This window comes from Micropterus dolomieu, linkage group LG20, assembly GCF_021292245.1.
Source record: "Micropterus dolomieu isolate WLL.071019.BEF.003 ecotype Adirondacks linkage group LG20, ASM2129224v1, whole genome shotgun sequence".
NCBI lineage: Eukaryota > Metazoa > Chordata > Actinopteri > Centrarchiformes > Centrarchidae > Micropterus > Micropterus dolomieu.
Genome location: NC_060169.1, coordinates 31,372,672 through 31,391,027, shown reverse-complemented (window position 1 = coordinate 31,391,027; position 18,356 = coordinate 31,372,672). Strand labels below are relative to the sequence as shown.

The following is an 18,356-nucleotide window of genomic DNA, read 5'->3' as shown; positions in this document are numbered from 1 at the left end:
GCGAGCTGCAGCACACAGCTCTCCTCTCCCTTCCAAACACTAGCTACCCTCCAGGCAGTCAGTGGACATAAAGTTGTTCCTGTGATGTAGAGACAGAGCTCAGTTAAAACTTTATGGATACAGATTAATAACTCACCGCTCTGAAACTCTCGCTCCAGTCCATGTTGCCGAGCTGGTCGGCAACACGTACGGCTGAACCCGAGCTGTTTACCGGCTTCTCGCTGACCCGCCCTTCTCTGCTTCTGATTGGCTAGTAGTCCTTAACTAGGAACTGAGCATGTGCAACTCCCAACAAAGATCATTTAGAGACAAGATGTATCACTCCATAGCTAAAACGAAGCCTTCAACACAGAGTGAAAAGAGGAGCTGCAGCAATGTGCAGTATGACAAAAATATAACCATGTAAACCTGTACGCTAAAGGAGATATGAAAGGCAGCATTAAGGCTCCTTTCCTTAGCTTTTAGAGAGTTCGACCAGCTCTTATCATGGCTGCCACTGAAATACTTCCGGTTCACTTCACTCAGTCAGAAAAAAGACTTTTCGAACGCAGCCTCGGTCTCGCTCTAACTGAGGTCCGACACGTTCATGGCTGCGCTCCGTTGACTCTAATGCTAAAAGAGTCGTTTTCCAGCTTTTTCTGGCCGTATTATTCTAAGATCTGGTCAAACGCTGTTCCTGGTGGCATCTTGTAATAGTTACAGCAACTACCCAGAGAGGCTGAAAGGAGAAGGACGATGTGTTCTCTGTCTAAAACCTAAAATAAATCCAGAAACATGTTGGCTGTGGATTGTTCCTCATGCTAGCTAACTTCCTACTGAGTGTAACGTAATAAATTCCTGCTGTTCTGCTTTGTAATGACTGTAATAATGAACAGAGGCCGACCAGCTGGACAGGAACACTGTTGATCCTTAATATTGTCACTTGTACTGTGTGATCGGCAGGCTTTAGCTTCTATCTTTCATTTTTTTCACTTCAGTCTGAGTCTGTTTAACAGCCTGAATACAACCTTCAAATATATAATGTAACTGCAAAACCTTCTGCTTCTTTCTGAGATCGCTTTTTCCAACTAATTTGACAACATTTCTCCCGGAGTGCAGTAATAGACAGTGGCAGCGCCGACAGTTTGTAATTGTAATGCTTCCCACTATTTTTGCGTTACTTTCACTGATATTTAATGGACGCATTATTCTGATTCTGTTCTAGTGATGTGGGTCTTTGTCTCGGGTGGGTGAAATAGGACGAATCGTGTCCCCATTAAGAACGACCCTTTGCACATTTACGCACGAGGTGCAGCAGCATGACGTCACTGATTATTTGAATCTCCCGACACTCCGACAGGATCGGTCAGGATGAGCTGACAGCAGCCTCTCTGATCAGGAAAGTAACTCGTTCAGCCTATAGAAATCTATTCATGATCTACGCATGATCCATCAGGAGAGCTACCGTCTTGTTAATGAATGTGCTTCCAAAATCTTTTACTTATAAAACAAATGGGGGAAACATGGAAATGTGATGACATTGCACTTCTGAGTTCCACCTCTTGCGTTCCGTCAAGATCACGTCATCATTTTACTTTCAAAAATCGATTTTTCACATTTCTGAATCGATTCAGAATCGTCCACTACCGAGTCGTGATGCATCTAACAGTGGATTTTCCCCCTTATACGACACTGAAAATACTGTTGCAGCGGTGAAACATTTGTAAGAATCAAATTTTAAACAAAACACTTTTTTATAATCACATAAACCCAAACAGACAAAACAAGACTTTTAAAGATGCCACTTTATTACAATACTTTATTCATTAGCAACTGAAGCTTAGCTGCGCTCTGATTGGCTCTGTGTTGTTTTCTCAGATGAGGAGCAGGAGGATGGTGAGAAAGCCGGGCCTTCTCAGACAGAACCCTGCTGCGGCGATACATCTGCAGACAGCCAATCAGGGGGCAACGCTGTAGCAGAGCCCCACCCCAATCTCAACCACACACATCTGACACTGGACCACGGCGACCCGGAGACCGAGAACGGGTCCCAGAACCAGACCGAGTCCCTCTGCAGCACCAACGCTGAAACCTCCAACAGCACTGATAATCCCCGTAAAGACACCGGCGCACAACCACCAGCAGAGCGACCGCAGCAGCACTGCAAGACCACAGAAGAAGAAAAAGAAGAAGACAAGCAGGAGGAGGCGTGTTCCCCGAATCTGCCAGCCAATGAGCAGCCGGCGAAGAGGAGGGCACGTCGAAAGAGGAGGAAGAGTCTGTTCACCATCCAGGCGGTCAACTCCAACGGGACGACTGAGAGAGGGACGGGAGAGGGAGGGAGCGCCGTGTCCTTCAGCTGTAAGACCCTCATCTTTATAACCACGTCCCCCCTTTAATGCAGGAACTGTTCTAACATTCAGTCAGTCAGAGGCCAGCCTTACATTTCTAATTCCACCATTTTCCCTTTGCTCCATTTATTCAACTTTAACTTTATTGTCCTCAAGGTGAAACAATCCACAAAACAGATTCCATGATGCATTATAATGCTCTGGTTGTGGTTCACTCGCTGAAAGTCGACAATGTTGATATTTTAAACAACTGAGAAACTACACTGAACAAAATTATAAGCCTAAGGCACACCTGTTCAATCCCCATGCTGTCTGATCAGCATCTGGATTATCTCGGCAAAGGAGAAGTGCTCACTAACACAGATTCTGGCAGATTTGTGAACAATATTTGAGAGAAACAGGCCTTTTGTGTACATAGAGAAAGTCTGAGATCTTTGAGTTCAGCTCATGATGAATGGGGGTAAAAACAAAAGTGTTGCGTTTATAATTTTGTTCAGTGTATTTATGTTACCTGCAGATTAGATGCAACGAGCCGGAGAGCTGAGAAGCTGCTGGTCAAATGAGTCAGCAGACGGTATAATATGGTATTAGAGAGAAAGTTTCCGTTTCATTGAATTTGTACAAACTGCAGTACTGCCTCTCTGTCTCTCTGCAGCTCAGCCTTACGTGGCCATCGACTGGGACCCTGAAATGAAGAAGAGATTCTACAATGAAAATGAGGCCGAGGTCAGTGTGAACATGTACCGACTGTGTGTGTGTATATGTATGTGTATATATATATATATATATATATATGTATGTATGTATGTATGTGTGTGTGTATATATGTGTGTGTGTGTGTGTATATATGTGTGTGTATATATATATATATATATATATATATATATATATATATATATATATATATATATATATATATATATATATATATATGAGGAAATAGGTGAGGAAAATAAGTATTTGAACACCCTGCTATTTTGCAAGTTCTCCCACTTAGAAATCATGGAGGGGTCTGAAATTGTCATCGTAGGTGCATGTCCACTGTGAGAGACATAATCTAAAAAAGAAAATCCAGAAATCACAATGTAGGATTTTTTTAACTATTTATTTGTATGATACAGCTGCAAAGAAGTATTTGAACACCTGAGAAAATCAATGTTAATATTTGGTACAGTAGCCTTTGTTTGCAATTACAGAGGTCAAACGTTTCCTGTAGTTTTTCACCAGGTTTGCACTGCAGGAGGGATTTTGGCCCACTCCTCCACACAGATCTTCTCTAGATCAGTCAGGTTTGTGGGCTGTCGCTGAGAAACACGGAGTTTGAGCTCCCTCCAAAGATTCTCCAATAGATTATGTCTCTCACAGTGGACATGCACCTACGATGACAATTTCAGACCCCTCCATGATTTCTAAGTGGGAGAACTTGCAAAATAGCAGGGTGTTCAAATACTTATTTTCCTCACTATATATATATATATATATATATATGGCCAGATTATGCTACAGAAAAAGTATGGCCAGTAAACTATTAGGGATCAAGTTACCAAGTATGGAAGGTATCTATAGGGAAAGAATGATGAACAAGGCAAAAACCATTGAGGGAGACGAGGGACCGTCTCGCCCCTTCATACAAACTGCTGCCATCTGGGCGATGATATTGCCTCCCTCTGTTTAGCGAAAATAGATCTAAATCTGCATTTGTGCCTCAAGCAATTTCGTTTTTAAACAGTTAAGGCACATAGAGGCAGGATTCTCAGCTTGGTCTGCCTAATTTCCATCGGTAGTAAGGTGCAGGGCGTGGGAAATGATGTGTTATGTGTATTAGTGTGTGTCTACCAGTATGTTTCTCTCTGCGGCGTGTGATGTAATGCCTACGTGATTTCCCTACGGGGACAAATAAAGAAATTGATTGATTTTTAATCCATTAGCAGGTTAGTATGGTTGGTTTTTTTGATGGTTCTGTTGTAATGAAATCTAAAGATGTCGCGTGTTCCTCCTCCTCCTGCTGTAGAAGTACATGAAACATGCCAGCATGGAGGTTCCTCAGCAGCAGACCACGGTTCAGCTGCAGGAGTGCATCGAGCTGTTCACCACCGTGGAAACACTGGAGGAGGAGAACCCATGGTAACACTCGCACACACTCACTCACACTCTCTCCTGGTGAATAACAGTGGAGAGAAGTGTACGACGATGATGATGTGTGTGTTTTCAGGTACTGTCCGGTGTGTAAAAAGCACCAGCTGGCCACTAAGAAGCTGGACCTCTGGTCTCTGCCGGAGGTTCTCATCATCCACCTCAAGAGGTTCTCCTACACCAAGTTCACCAGAGAGAAACTCGACAGCATCGTGGACTTCCCCCTCCGGTACACACTCGCTCGCACAAGCATCAGATTGTGGCCTGCATATAAAGATGCACTTCCTCCCACTGCACAAAAGTGAAACGTTAGGGAAGCACCGAATGTTCGGCCACCGAAATTAATTGAAATAGAAAATAGCAGAAAAGGAAAGCACTTTCGGTGTTCGGCCTAATGAGTCAAAAGACCGAATACGTTTTACCGAACAATTATGTTGACGTGTCGGCAGTGTGGAAGCATTTTAAAGTGTCCGAGAAAGATAAATCATTTAAAGATGCGAGGCTTTTAAAACAAGACAGGATAAAGTCGCTAACCTGCCTGTCAGCTCGTTTCAGTGATTTACCATGAATTCATCACTATTTGAGTATTTAGTAGTATTTTAATTTATCTATTTTTCTTAAGTATTTTTGTATTTTCTTTGTTTAGCACTTTGACAGACAGATGTCCATTACCTTAATCTTGATTTTTATTATCTATTGCCTGTTAATTATGTACTTTATTTGGTATTTTTTAAAGCGTCTTTGTATCTTTGGGTTTGTAAAGCACTTTAAATAGGTACTATATAAATAAACTGGCCGTGCCTTTCATCACATCATCTAAACATGGAAGCTCTTTGACTTTAGCTTCAGTCACTGACGTCACATACATGACTTTTGGGTTTGTGGTCTTTGTAATTATGTATTATACTTAAACAGTTTTATGATAAACTGACTTTATTGACTTTCAAATATATATTTTAAATTGATAAATAATCAATTCATATTGTAATTCAGGGCACAATTCAAACAGGATCAAAACATTACTTGTCTCTCGCTGTTGACTACTGTACAATTTATTTATTTTTTTTCTGAAATAAGGTCCTATTGTGGTGCAGCAGAAGGGGAGGGGCTTAGGCTCTCTATTGTGAGCAGGGCTCGGCTGTCAATCATGCCGCGAAACACCCTTTTCATAGAATCAAACAACAAATTTCAACCAAATTTGTAAGAAAAATGAAAACCAGCCACCAGGGAGCCGTCACGTCCTTCATGTTTTATAATCAGTCTCTGTGTGAGACACTCAGAAAACTAAATTGTATGTGTGGTGGTTCTGTTGCAGAGACCTGGACTTCTCCGGCTGCCTCCTAAAGAAAAGTCTGTCCAATGGGGAGCCTCCGAGCCGTTATGACCTCATCGCTGTGTCAAATCACTACGGAGGACTCAGAGACGGACATTGTAGGTCCCTTTTTAGGTTTCATTTTTCAGCCTCGTCAGCTGATCTAACGCTGATCCAAAGAGGTCATGTTCAAGGTTTCATCAGTCACATGACTCGTTTAGACTTTAACTTTCATTACTGTGTGTTTTTCAGACACCAGCTACGCGTGCAACAAAGATAACGGTCAGTGGTATTACTTTGACGACAGCAAGGTGACCTACGCCCAAGAGGACCAGATTGTGGTCAGTATGACACTCATGTCTTAAAGCTCTGAAACATTTCTGTAACACTGCGAAGGCGTCAGATTAACAGAATGGGAACTCGCGTTACTGTAATCGAGTGGGTTTTTTTGTATACTTGTTTTTATAATCTGTAATTTTACTTTTGCTGAAGTATGTTTTGTAAGAAGTATTGTACTTCGCTACATACCACTGAAGCAAAAACAAAACTTCTCATAATAACATAAAAGGTCTCTGACATTGTGTTGCACCAAGTATCTGTCAGACGAACTAAAATGTGGCTTTGTGCCCTCAGCAAATCAAAAAAGACTGCAATTTAATTTAAATAAATATAATAACTATAAAGAAGTTATTTTAGGAGGTCAACTATTTTATATTTTTTATTTTTACATGATTATATTTTTATAACTAACTTGTACTTAAGTAAAATATTTTAGTGCTCCTTCCACCTCTGCACAAGAGACAGGAATGTGCATCTTGTTCCCATGTCTTACGCACAGTATCTGTTTTAATTAAGAAACACTAAAGCCGCGTTTCCACCAAAAGTACCCGGGACTTTGAAGCCCTCAGATCTCTTTTCAAGGAACTAAAAGGATCCTTCAGCCGCGGTCTAAAGACCTGCGGAGGTTAAGCAAATAAACCGGCTGACGTAGGCTGCGCGCCGCACAAAGCGATGCACAGGCATCATTTGTAATATTTATAAATGAACATCAGATTTGACTGGAACTACAGGCTGTGCTTGACCTGCTTTTTTTTGTGAGTATAATGAAGAGAGGTTCGTTACAAACTTAACAAACTGGATAAAACCATCAAGTTCTTAAAGTAACTCCAGCACAGAGAAAGCAACACAAATAATAAATTTGCGACAGTTTGGAAGGTTATTAAAACATTTCCAGCCGACGTGATGCTGCAGATCAGCTGCAGCATCACGTCTGTGTCGCCTGAGCGTCGCAGGAACGTTTGTTTATCGAGCTTTATTACCTGCTGTAATCAGCTGTTCTCCTTGTTTTGACTTCAGCTCTACGGAGGCCTTAAGAGGCCACACATTCATACATTTTATTTACTCCGTTTTTCCTGTGATAGCTAATTTAATTTGTTGAGTCATTAAAGTAATTCTTTGTCTTCTGCCCCGCAGACCAACGCTGCCTACGTCTTGTTCTACCATCGACAAGATAAGATCAGAAAACCCACCCTGCCCGCCCCCAACACAAGCCCCGCCAACGACATCACTTCCTGCAAAGAGGACGACGACGACACAGAGCAGGGCGCCGCCTCCTACGCCACTATGGAAACAGACTAAACGAACCCTCAAGATTGAGTTTAATTCTACTTCACGGTAATTTGTCGTCTTCATCAGAACAACGGGCCTTTTCTCCTTCTGTCATTTAGTTTTATTTTTTGGGATTTTCTTTCAACAACACCTAAACTTTCTGATTTATTTTCCACCCCAGCTACTAAAAACAACAAAAGCACATCTGCAGGCTACATCTTTAATCTCCTCAGCTCATCTGTTGAGTTTTGGGATGAAAACTCGGGTAGTTTGGCAGCAGGCGCTCAGATTTTAGACCGCTGATTTGATCTTTGAGCTGCCGCAGAGAGGAAACATCTGCTCAGTGTTTGATTATGAAGCCTGGAGTGTGCCAACAGAACAATTACCAGACTTTTACAGCGTTTAACTATAATCAATAATTCATTTAAAAAAACCTGTTTGTTGATTTATTACATGTAAATAAATACATTAAAAGATCACTCAACCTGCCAGTTAATCATTTTATATCATTATTCTGTCTTTAAATGATAAATTAATGCCAAAACTAAATTTTGAACGACTTAAATTAGACTTTTCTCCACCATTGATTTGCTTTAACACTTAGTTTCCCTTCATTGATTAACTTAATTTAAATACAGCACTCGTTAAGACACAGCAGCACTTAAAATGAAGTTTAGGTCCGACATATCTGTTGTGTCGGCAGTAATCCGGCCAATCAGAGCTCTGGTTGCTGCTCTGTGGGTTGGATTTCATTTGTAGGCAGCACATCTTGTAAAAAGGCCTTAAAAAAATGAATTAATTCATCATTTAAAGACAGAATAGTGTGTTTTGTATTTATTTTTTTTATAAACTCCTGAGCTTTATAAATCTAATTTAACTAATTTTTAATCCCGTTAACCACTGTAAAAGTTTATTAACGATAATTGTTCAGGCGCACCAGGGTCCATGTGTTAATTTAACATTAAACCCGGCTACTTTCTGATCATTTGGCCGAGTCACTTTGAATGTGCAAATTCAAAATCCAGCTGCAATTCGCATGTTATAAATGAACTTGAGCTTTCTGCAGACAAGATAACGAACTGTTTCATGTTTTTAAATGAAAGCGGACTAGTTATAGTTCAGTAACGCTTTAAAGTGGACCGAGGAGCAGGGGATTATGGGTAATCAGGAGTATGTAGCCGAGAAATTAATCTTTGTATATTTTGGTTGTTGTTCTATTTATTTTTTTTAATGGAATAATTTCAGCTGTCACGTGACTACAGGATTATTATTTTTTTGTTTCTTGAATGGTTGATCGACGGGTGCAGGACATTGAGATGCTTATTTTTCATATGTATAGATAAATAATTTTATGACAAGTAACGCCGTTTAATTTCTCTTATTTTCTTCGGAGAGATGGACGCAGGCGAAGTTTTCTCTTTGAGGTCAGAGCGAGCTCTTACTGATTTTTAAACCGACTCTGTGTACAGTATTTTTGTATTGTAAGAAATGTATTATTATTATCACCACCGTTCCTCGTGGAGCAGGAGGGAAGGCTTGGGGCGATTTTTCTTTCTTTGGTCTTCCCTGTCAAATATCAGATGAAAATATTTTATTGTACTTTCAATCTTTTGATATTAATAAAAGGATTATTATCACCACGAGACAAGAGCCACTTCTTACATTTTGTCACACCCAGTTGCTTCTGTCGTGCCGATTGCGAGGTTAACAGTACAAACACGGCGCTCGAGTCACAAAGGAATCTACCAGGAATGTGCAGTTGCACGCGTTTGATTGGCCGACACCGGGTTTTAGGGAAAACCGCCCACTTACGGAGAGACTGCCAACCTGGGCGTCCAAGTACTGCACAATACAAACGAGAGAAATCCAGTTAGTTGTGATGGCACCTTTTATTAAACAGTTGCACTCACTTCAAGCCGATCTGGATAACCACAGTGTAGAAAAGTACATGCAGAGTGTCCGTCCTGCAGGACCAAGACAAGAACGCCTGCAGTCGTTTTAAAAAGCTCTTTTTGACTGATCCGTCTTCCCAAAACGTCCCGGGCGTCTTTAAACTGCTGCCTCCTGATCTCCGCATCGCGCCCGCAATGAAACATCTTCCTGAGAGGATTCGTTGAGGACGCCGGGGGCCTGGCTCAGAATCTGCTGGTTTACAGAAAACCTCCCCGGTGCTCTGGAACACCCGGGAACCACCGCAGAACTCGTCTGCTCCTCAAGCGAAGACTATTTAAAAACTAGTTTTGAGAATCTGTCTTCTGGAACACTGAATACACAAAAACGGCAAGCGTTTGAAAATTGTCCCACCAAAAAAAGTCAACTCAAGCGACGCTCACTATAAATAAAAAACCCAACTCTCTTAAGCCCTTTTTCCACCGCACGGTACCAGCTTGACTCGCCTTTTCTTGATTTTTTTCCATTGCTGAAAAGTTGCACCTGTACCTGCTTCCAGCCGCCCGCTCACAGATCGCTGCAGCAACGACGGCAGAGGAAAACACAGCTGGAAGCTTTTCATACCGCTTATCTGTCTTTACATTCTGAGGAAGGTTTTAACTTAAATCAAGAGACAGCTGTGTGTGGCGTCGCTATGACGACCAGCTACATTGAGAGAGGTACTATCTGCAATGGAAAACGAGTCGAGGCGAGTCGAGCTGGTAATGGAAAAACGGCATAAATGACAACTTCATTTGTTAATGAAGACCAGGTGGATAAGTTGGAAAGCTCTGGAAAAAGCTTCTAGGTGGACTTATTGAAGACATTTGTGGTCAAATTTTCAACGCAAACTTGCCGTTTCATAAATTATTATTAACAATCAGAAGTGACCAAGACTCTGAATTATTGCACCGTTTGATCTTTAGTTCTGTGAAGTCCACAGCATGATGGACAATATATCTTTGAAGGCACTACGCACACCTTTTGATTTCGGAGGCTCGGGAAAAGCAGAAACTGCCCGATTCAGACTAGACTTTGTGAATACTGTGTTCCAGAACCTTTAGGATCATCACAGAACCCGAGTTCTGGAACCTTTCACGGACGTTCCAGAGCTCGCGGGTCCCCCGTTGTTCTAGAACATGGTGGACTTGATGTCCTGGCTGAAGAAGGTTCCAAAGTTGAGGTCTCTGGACATCAGCTCCTCCTCCACGTTCTCCAACGCCCACTTGTGTTCTACGATCTCCAGCGCCTCCCACTCGCTCTGAAGCAAGAAAACAAAACAGGGAACAAGTCGACGCATCTTGTGTGTTATGCGTTTCTGAAAAGAATCGCAATTTAAAATTCTCAAATATCAAAACTGATCTATCTTAAATCGATTGCGTTAATGTCTCACCTTAAAAGCCTTGTTGGGGTCCGGCGGCATCGCCATAGCGGCACCCGTCATCTGGTCCTGCATGACCCGGGACTGATCAGCAGCTGGAAGGTAACAACCAACTTCAATCAGTGAATTGAATCAGAGCAGCTTTCACATCCGGACCGTCTTTATAACCGTCTACACATATGAACACACACACACACACACACACACAAATAACTTTTCCCAGTAACTAAGTAGTGAAACTAATTACTTTTCTAAAACAGTAATATCATTACTAGTTACTAAGTTACTGAACGACCCATCCTTGACGTAAATCCACGACTGTGCGGCAGCTCAGCGGAACCGGACCTTCTGTTGTTCATGTCAACACTAAAGGAAGAAGTTCTCTCCACCGTAGCTGCTGCCATTTCTGTGTCACAGTCTAAGATGCAAAGAACATTGTCGTCTATTGTAAACTCTGTGCGACCAGCAAAAAGCTTTCAGCCGCGAACATTTCTACATCCGATTTATTGAAGCATCTGCAGAAGCAGCACAGCGACGAGAAACTTACAGAATCAGGAGTGAATCACTCAAACATTTTGGAAATAAAACATTTGATGAATCCAACATTTGTACTTTATTTGTTCTTACACATGAATTAAAATCAAATCTATGCGATTCTGATTTCTCTGCACATCCAAAACTGACAAACAAAAACAGATGAGAAAGGGACTCACCGTTGTCCTGTCCCAGGATGAGGCTGTACATGCTCCTCAGCCCGAACACATTCAGGAAGTACCAGGACGCCGAACTCACCCTGCAGGTTGTGGAGACACAAAGTGACCAAGGTTAAATAAATAAAACTAACATGAAGGCACGACCGTGTGAAACAATCCAGTTACTTAAACTCAGCTCCACCGTTATGAAATTATGTCATTTTTATTTAATTGTAGCAAAACTGTTCTTTTTAAAAATAAAACTATATAATTTTACACCATTTTTCCCAAATGACTAATTCTGTAGCGACACTTATCACAACGTTTTCGTTTGTCGAATCAAGCAAATTCAGTGCGAATCGAATTGCAAAACTTCAATGAAAAGCAGAGTCCTGGTCCTTTTCCTGGCCTGGTTTTGACAAATAAATGCAGGTCTCAATTAGAAGCCTGGTCAGTTTTTTTTATGGAAGTTGTCTGGATGTTTAAAACCTCCTGAAGCCCGCGTGAGCTACTTCTAAGCTGCTTAGATCCTGCTTACCAATATAAATGTTTAAACGTTCTCCACAATTCGTTCAGATCATTTGAGAAAAACAATGAGCAGCAAAGTATAATTCATTCAGATTTACGGGCATGGTAAAAAAGACAGTTTTTCATAGTTGAACTAACTACGGTATCCTTTGGGTTTCATTGTTTCTGACAGAGTCTCCCTCTCGCTTACTTTTTTGAAAGTAATATTCATACTGGTTGAAATTAAACCATTTGATAGTAGCCTATTCCCCATCTTTGCTGTTGTCTGTATGTATATACACAGTTCAGTGGAACAGGCAATTACACTTTTATGATTATTTATAGATTATATATCGATATATATCTATCTATCTATCTCTATCTATCTATCTATCTAGGGGCTGAACGATTAATCGTTTTAAAATTGAAATTGTGATTTGAAAGAATGCGAATAGCTAATCGTGAAGACGGCGATTAAAATGTAGGTTCATTTGCACATCTGACCCGTTTTAAACAGTCATGCAGTTACAAATTCATACTACTACCTACTCACCAATCAGAGCGGGCACAGGGCGTGTACATTTTACAACAACCAACGAAACTAGAGGAAAATATGGTTCAACTCACACTGAAGTGTTTTAGCAGCAGAGCGTTTAGCCTACACGCTCATTTTGTGTGCTTTAACTACGGATAACAGCTCTGTGAGCCCGCTCTGCTTTCTGCAGGCTAACGTTACATATCCACATGGAGCATTTCAGAATAAAAGCGTTTCGCCTGCCTGATTTTGCTTATTTGTTCAGTTGTCCTTGAGTTTTGTGCTTCTACCGTGGTTAAGCAGACTACGTAGTTAAAGGGTTTCTTTTGTCTGTTTTAACTGTGTTTATTGTAGATGTACGATCGGGAGTCTGCAAAGGGTGTTTTATTTTGAAAATCTCTCCTGCCCGGTTCATCTGCTCTGTGCTGCTTGACGCGGCTTCTGTCAAAAACAGACTGGCAGCGAATGTTGAACTTCAGCAAAACTTCAATAAAAAAATAAACGAAACGTAATATCTGGCAGAAAAATCGCAATTAGATCATAAAATTACATAAATTATGTCTGCATGTGTTTTTATGATCATTTCATATTTACATTTTGGGTCTCTGTAGAAAATAAACCTATCAACGGCAGGATAGTCGTTTGGTTTTCTTGTTGATGTCAAAGAAATATTTTGGCTTCAGTTCATAACACAAACACGCTGTGGATTAAAGATGGAGAGTCATTATTTTGAGAAAACTTGTTGGTAAATGTTTGTACTGCCGTCTGTGTTGTGTTCATCGTCTGGTGAGGAGCGGTGGGGGTTTCATTTTTACCAGGAGGCGTCCAGCGACAGCAGGTCTATCCCTCTCTGCAACATCGGCTTGAACCTCAGAGTCAGAGGGAACGGCACCTTGGCTGCACGACAACAACACAGACACATCATTAACAAACAAACAAACAGGAGGAGCTTAAAACAACTGCTGCATGCATCCCTCAGAAGCTTCAGGTCAACACAGAAGTCCATTAAACCTGCATTCTACTGAACGGCCAGCAGGGGGAGACTCCTCTGGTTGCAAAAAGACGTCCAGCTGAAATGATAGTAAAATGTTTCTACTTGTCAGCTGATTTATTCCCTCAGTAAACACTTTCCTGATGAGTTTCTGGTCTCAGTCGCTAGTTTCAAGTCTTCTTCAACACAGCATGATGTTCATTTAGTAAATTATGGTCCCATTTAGAGGAACAGAGACCAGGAAGCAGGGGAGGCTTTAGGGCGGGATTATCTGTGATTGACAAGTCGTTACCATGCTTTACAGTGATTCAGAAAGACTTGTTTTTCCACTCACAGGCGTAACAATGTGGGAAAATATTATGCTTTATTTTTTCTGGAGTCTGCATCAAATTACTGTGCAGCTACTGTTTTATTGTTGTTATAACCTGTAAAGCACCTTGGTTGTTTTAAGTGTGCTATATAAATAAAATAGATTTTTTTTATTGAATAAGCTTTTTGCTTTACGTCTGGAGAGAAAATGCCGGGACGTCTGCGTAGCACAACATTTAAAAATGGGATGTTGTGACACACTTTACCTTTACCTGATATTACACCATATTGTGATGTACAACATCGAAAATGACCCGTAATTTTAGTTTCTTCGCCTTATCTTTTCACATAAATGTATTTTAATTTAAGTATTCATTAAGTATCTTGTTTTTCAACTCTAGTTGCGCCCACATGTATTCACTACGGACTTTGACAGGAACTTTAGATTTTTGGAAATGCATTTACTGCAGATAACTATTCACACTAATAACACAAATAAAATGGGGAATGTTCTGCATCAGAAGCGATACAAAAATATTAATTCAAAAGGTAAGAAAAATGAAACTAAGAGTTTGTGATGATCAAAAAAACATTAAAGAACACCTGGAATACTGAGTGATGACAAATTTATTACAAAGACACAGACCCACGTTGCACTTTAAATATTTAATGACGGACAGCTGAAGAACTCACTTATGACGAATCCGGAGAAAGCCCAGTTGATCCAACCGCCAATCACAATCATGGGCAGGACGTTGGTCAGGTTTCCCTTCATCATGTCTGTCAACATGCTGGTGTCTGAAACAAAACACACACCGTTTAATTTGTTTATCTAGACGCCCACAGATGAAGTCAAGAGAGTCACAGCTCTGTTGCCTTTTTATGTATAGCAGCAGCACAGTAGGGTGGACGGACGGACGGGTGGATGGATGATGGGTGGGTGGACGTGTCTTATCCACTGTACCATCCCCACCCAGCGAAAAATACCGACCTGGAGATCAAGATGAACTTTGTTCTCTCTCTATTACAAACACACCTACCTGTCATGGGGTTCTTGGGGACGACCTTCCTCTTGACCTTCTTGAAGAAGCCTGTCTCTGCGTTGTTGAAGTAATGTTTCCTCATGGCGAAAGACTGAAACAGTGACAACATGTTTACACACAACAGCTCAAAGTCACAGAGACACGATTTTATTTAAGTCAGATTTATTTAATGTCTATGATTACATACTTTTAGCTAATTTATCCCCTCATAACTTGAATCATCATCAAACCATTCCTTAAAATAAGACTTTATAACAACAGCAATTTACATCAAAATAACTGTTTAATTATTTCAAATCTAAAGTCTATCCTGGCTACAGGATGATGAAAAGTCAAAATGTACTTTTTAGAGAAAATCTTCCACATGTTTTCCCGGCTGAAACCTTAGTGCTTTCTGTGCAGGTTTAATTTAAACAGAAAAACACAACAAAATAATAGTAAGACCACTGTGTTGGCAAAGCAGAGGTCCCCAACACGGGGGGCCGTAATACAACGTCATCTGTCAAAGATGTTAACCTCCATCACAGATTTCTACTGGATGACAAAATGACCATTACTTTCCACATTTGTAAAATCCAGCCTGAGAGTTTTATAAACTTCTGCAGCATTTTGGCATCTAATAAACCTTCCAACTCTTGGATCTGTTACTCGAACTGGACTTCATGGATCTTACTTCATGATTTAGTGGTACCTGACGCAACACAGCAATAAGCAAGTTTTTTTTTTTATTTACAGTGCAGTTTTGGGTCTGAACTCACAATAAATTCTACCGTTTTCCCAATGAGTTTATGAGTTTACCTGTCGGGGAATGTACTTCCCATTCTCTCTGAGGATCCGGCTGCGCAGGAGCACCTGGCTGAACACAAACACCAACATAACACTCAGTTATGTGACAGCACAATCAGAAACATGGGAAGCCCAATAAGAACAAAAGGAGAACTCACATGAGAAATTAGGGCTGCACCTTTACGGCCAAATTAGTAAGCACAATTATTTTGATCTATATTGAGATCACGATTATTCATTGAACATATTTTTATTGCACTTTCAAATAGAAAATTAAATAAATTAAATAAACAGGCAACTGTTTTGACATCCGTGATGTGCTGCATTTCTGCTCATGTACAAATCTTTGCATCAAAATAAGACTTAAAGTGCATCATCTCCTATAAGCAAAATATAAATAACATTTTACCCGTAAAGTCGACCAAATCCAACTACTAAAGTTTTCCGTTAGCAGAGCACGCACTTAAACGGCGATATGGCCGTCAATCATGTTCATTTAATTGTGGGAAGCTAAAATCGTGATCACAATCAATATTCAATTAATTGTGCAGCCCTATTTGAAAAATCACAACAGGTCAAACGTCAGAGTCACTGGCTTGTTGGTGCAAGGGCCCAGGGGACGACCCAGGGGACGACCCAGGGGACGACCCAGGGGACGACCCAGGGGACGACCACAGTCTCACCTGTCAGAAACCTGCTCCAGGTCGACCTTTTTGTCGCTGTGGAGCAGCTGGGTGACGTAGTGACGGATGATCCCGACGAAGAAGGTGATAAAGACGATGGGCAGGACCACCCACATCCGAATGCTGGAGTCCAGCAGGAGCTCTGGACCGGCCATCGCTCTCTGTTCGACCAGCCAACACAGACAGGAACTCAAGACAGGGCGACGCTCTAAAAGAGGAAAACCACTCTTGCCATTTTCATGCCATATATAGGTGCCAAAAATAGATACTGATTTCAATTTAGATCACAAACTCTGCTCTGATTAAGATGAATTTATTGTTCAGGGCTCCTAAAGGCAGAGTCAGTACTACTAGAAACTACTAATTTAAAACATGAACAGGGCTGAGATGCGGTTTATTAACTCTACATTATGTACATGTAGTAGTGGAAAAAACACTCCTTCACAACAGCAGCCAAGTTTACAACCATATTTAGCGAAATTTAAAATGCCTTTCCAGAATATCAAGAAAAGAAAACGCAATTTAATGTGGATTTAATGTGTGTAAAGACGTGTAGAGAAGTTAAAACAGCAAGATTTTCCTCTGACATGCAGTATTTACAGTCTCAAAGTACACATTCATGTTCCCTGCTAGGTCTTGTTCCTTTAATAAACACTTTAAAAGGTCATTTCTAAAAACCTTCACTCCGCTGCACAATTTAGAACAACGCTTTCCTATCCAGCTAACCTGAAATCACATATTTCCTTACTGAAAGCAAACAAACTTGGAAAATCAAGTTTAAATATTTTTTAATGACACAGATCTTTACAATATAAAACTATATAGATGTTTACAAAAGGGTTGTTCAAAGATTTATTCATAGCTTTAAAACTCCACTGATAGACTGACAGTACTTTATCAATCCCAAAGGGAAACTGCAGCAGCTATAAATAAAAAATACCACACAGAGATTAAGATAAAATAAATCTACACCTGCGGATAGAAACTAAAAGATGATGATAATACACTTTTTGCCTGATCTGCCTAATGAGCTGTATCAGGTGTGTAATTGTGCAAATGAGCAGTGACATCTTGATTTAATGCCTTTGTTTGTCTTTTAAATAAAACGCTAGTCGTTCAAAGAAGCTAGAATCTAACGGCACCTTGCTGGAGAGGCAGGTTACAGCTCGTAAATACACAAGGTCACATCTTTAAACGGCTCTCATCTAAAAGGCCTGAAGCTGAGCTAACTAAAACACGACAACCGGACACACCGTAAGCTTCAACCGAACTAACCGAGACGTTATTTAAACATCCAACCGACATGTGACCGGTCTTCATTTAACAACAACACGCAGCTAACGTTAGCATTAGCCCTGTTTAAACGATGAGACCGGAGGCTAACTAGCCTCTAGCCGGCTAGTTAGCCTTGTTACTGCTTCTACAAACCGTTTGTTTCAATGCCACTCCTGCTTTTTATATATATATATATATATATTTATAAGCTGAAAGCTGATGAGAATATTGAATGTTTAAAAATAACTTACCACATTTATAAAGTTTTGAGAATTAGCAACGCGACAGACACGTTACGCAGTTCGGCGAAACGACGGAGAAGCACTTCCTGTTCAAGCGGAAACACTGACCATGTGATAGAGTTAACAAAATAAGATAAAATAACAGACTTCAAATAAATAAGTAATAAAAGTATTCAAAGCGTGGTTTAAAAAGTAGAATAATAATATAATTTACAGCTGTTATGTTAAATCAATATAGAAATACATATAAAAATATATAAATGAGTCGTTAAATAAAAAAATAGGTTTTAATTAAAAAAAAAAGTTTTTCACATGTTTTTACATTTATTTCTTTCAGGGGAATTTTATGGTTTTCTTGCTGGCACACTTGGTCTGCCTTAAAATCTTGTCGATTTCCTGATGGACATTAGAGAATTAATTATATATTAGAGAATGTTCCTTATGAAAAAGTGTGGGCATTACCTACTCTTTAAATATTTGCTTACTAATAAAGTGCAGAAGTTACGTTTAATTCGATTCACCGGTTCTACCCAGCGAAATCTAAGTGATATAAACAGAATATTGAAACTGAGATGAAAATATTTCCCATTTATTTTAGAA

The 18,356-nt window shown here is 40.3% G+C and overlaps 2 protein-coding genes across 2 annotated transcripts in view; one reads left to right on the top strand and one right to left on the bottom strand.

Moving 5' to 3' along the window:
* LOC123958590 (ubiquitin carboxyl-terminal hydrolase 11-like) overlaps positions 1–9,026 on the top strand; it is a 27,427-nt gene extending 18,401 nt beyond the window's left edge. The window contains exons 3-9 of the mRNA XM_046032038.1: positions 1,824–2,340; positions 2,986–3,056; positions 4,342–4,454; positions 4,543–4,692; positions 5,779–5,894; positions 6,028–6,116; positions 7,249–9,026. Coding sequence (XP_045887994.1) covers positions 1,824–2,340; positions 2,986–3,056; positions 4,342–4,454; positions 4,543–4,692; positions 5,779–5,894; positions 6,028–6,116; positions 7,249–7,413 — 1,221 coding nt within the window. The 3' untranslated portion in view covers positions 7,414–9,026. The remainder of the gene's footprint in view (positions 1–1,823; positions 2,341–2,985; positions 3,057–4,341; positions 4,455–4,542; positions 4,693–5,778; positions 5,895–6,027; positions 6,117–7,248) is intronic.
* Positions 9,027–9,253: 227 nt separating this feature from the next.
* On the bottom strand, positions 9,254–17,876 carry zgc:86609 (ER membrane protein complex subunit 3-like). Its single transcript, XM_046032956.1, has 9 exons — positions 17,766–17,876; positions 16,240–16,447; positions 15,569–15,626; positions 14,768–14,861; positions 14,421–14,525; positions 13,243–13,324; positions 11,407–11,486; positions 10,706–10,788; positions 9,254–10,573 (listed from the first exon to the last, which is right to left on the bottom strand). Exons 2-9 carry the CDS (start codon positions 16,392–16,394, stop codon positions 10,445–10,447), a joined length of 786 nt encoding a protein of 261 aa, XP_045888912.1. The 5' UTR covers positions 16,395–16,447; positions 17,766–17,876; the 3' UTR covers positions 9,254–10,444.
* Positions 17,877–18,356: the final 480 nt, after the last annotated feature.

Bases quoted from the DNA above. Each gene is read 5' to 3' on its own strand.
- zgc:86609 (XM_046032956.1), bottom strand. From the start codon at position 16,394: ATGGCCGGTCCAGAGCTCCTGCTGGACTCCAGCATTCGGATGTGGGTG. The intron at 14,862-15,568 runs GTAAACTCATAA...TCACTGTTTCAG, and splicing joins GGAAGTACATTCCCCGACAG to TCTTTCGCCATGAGGAAACA. The intron at 13,325-14,420 runs GTGAGTTCTTCA...GTTGTCGTGCAG, and splicing joins TTTCTCCGGATTCGTCATAA to CCAAGGTGCCGTTCCCTCTG.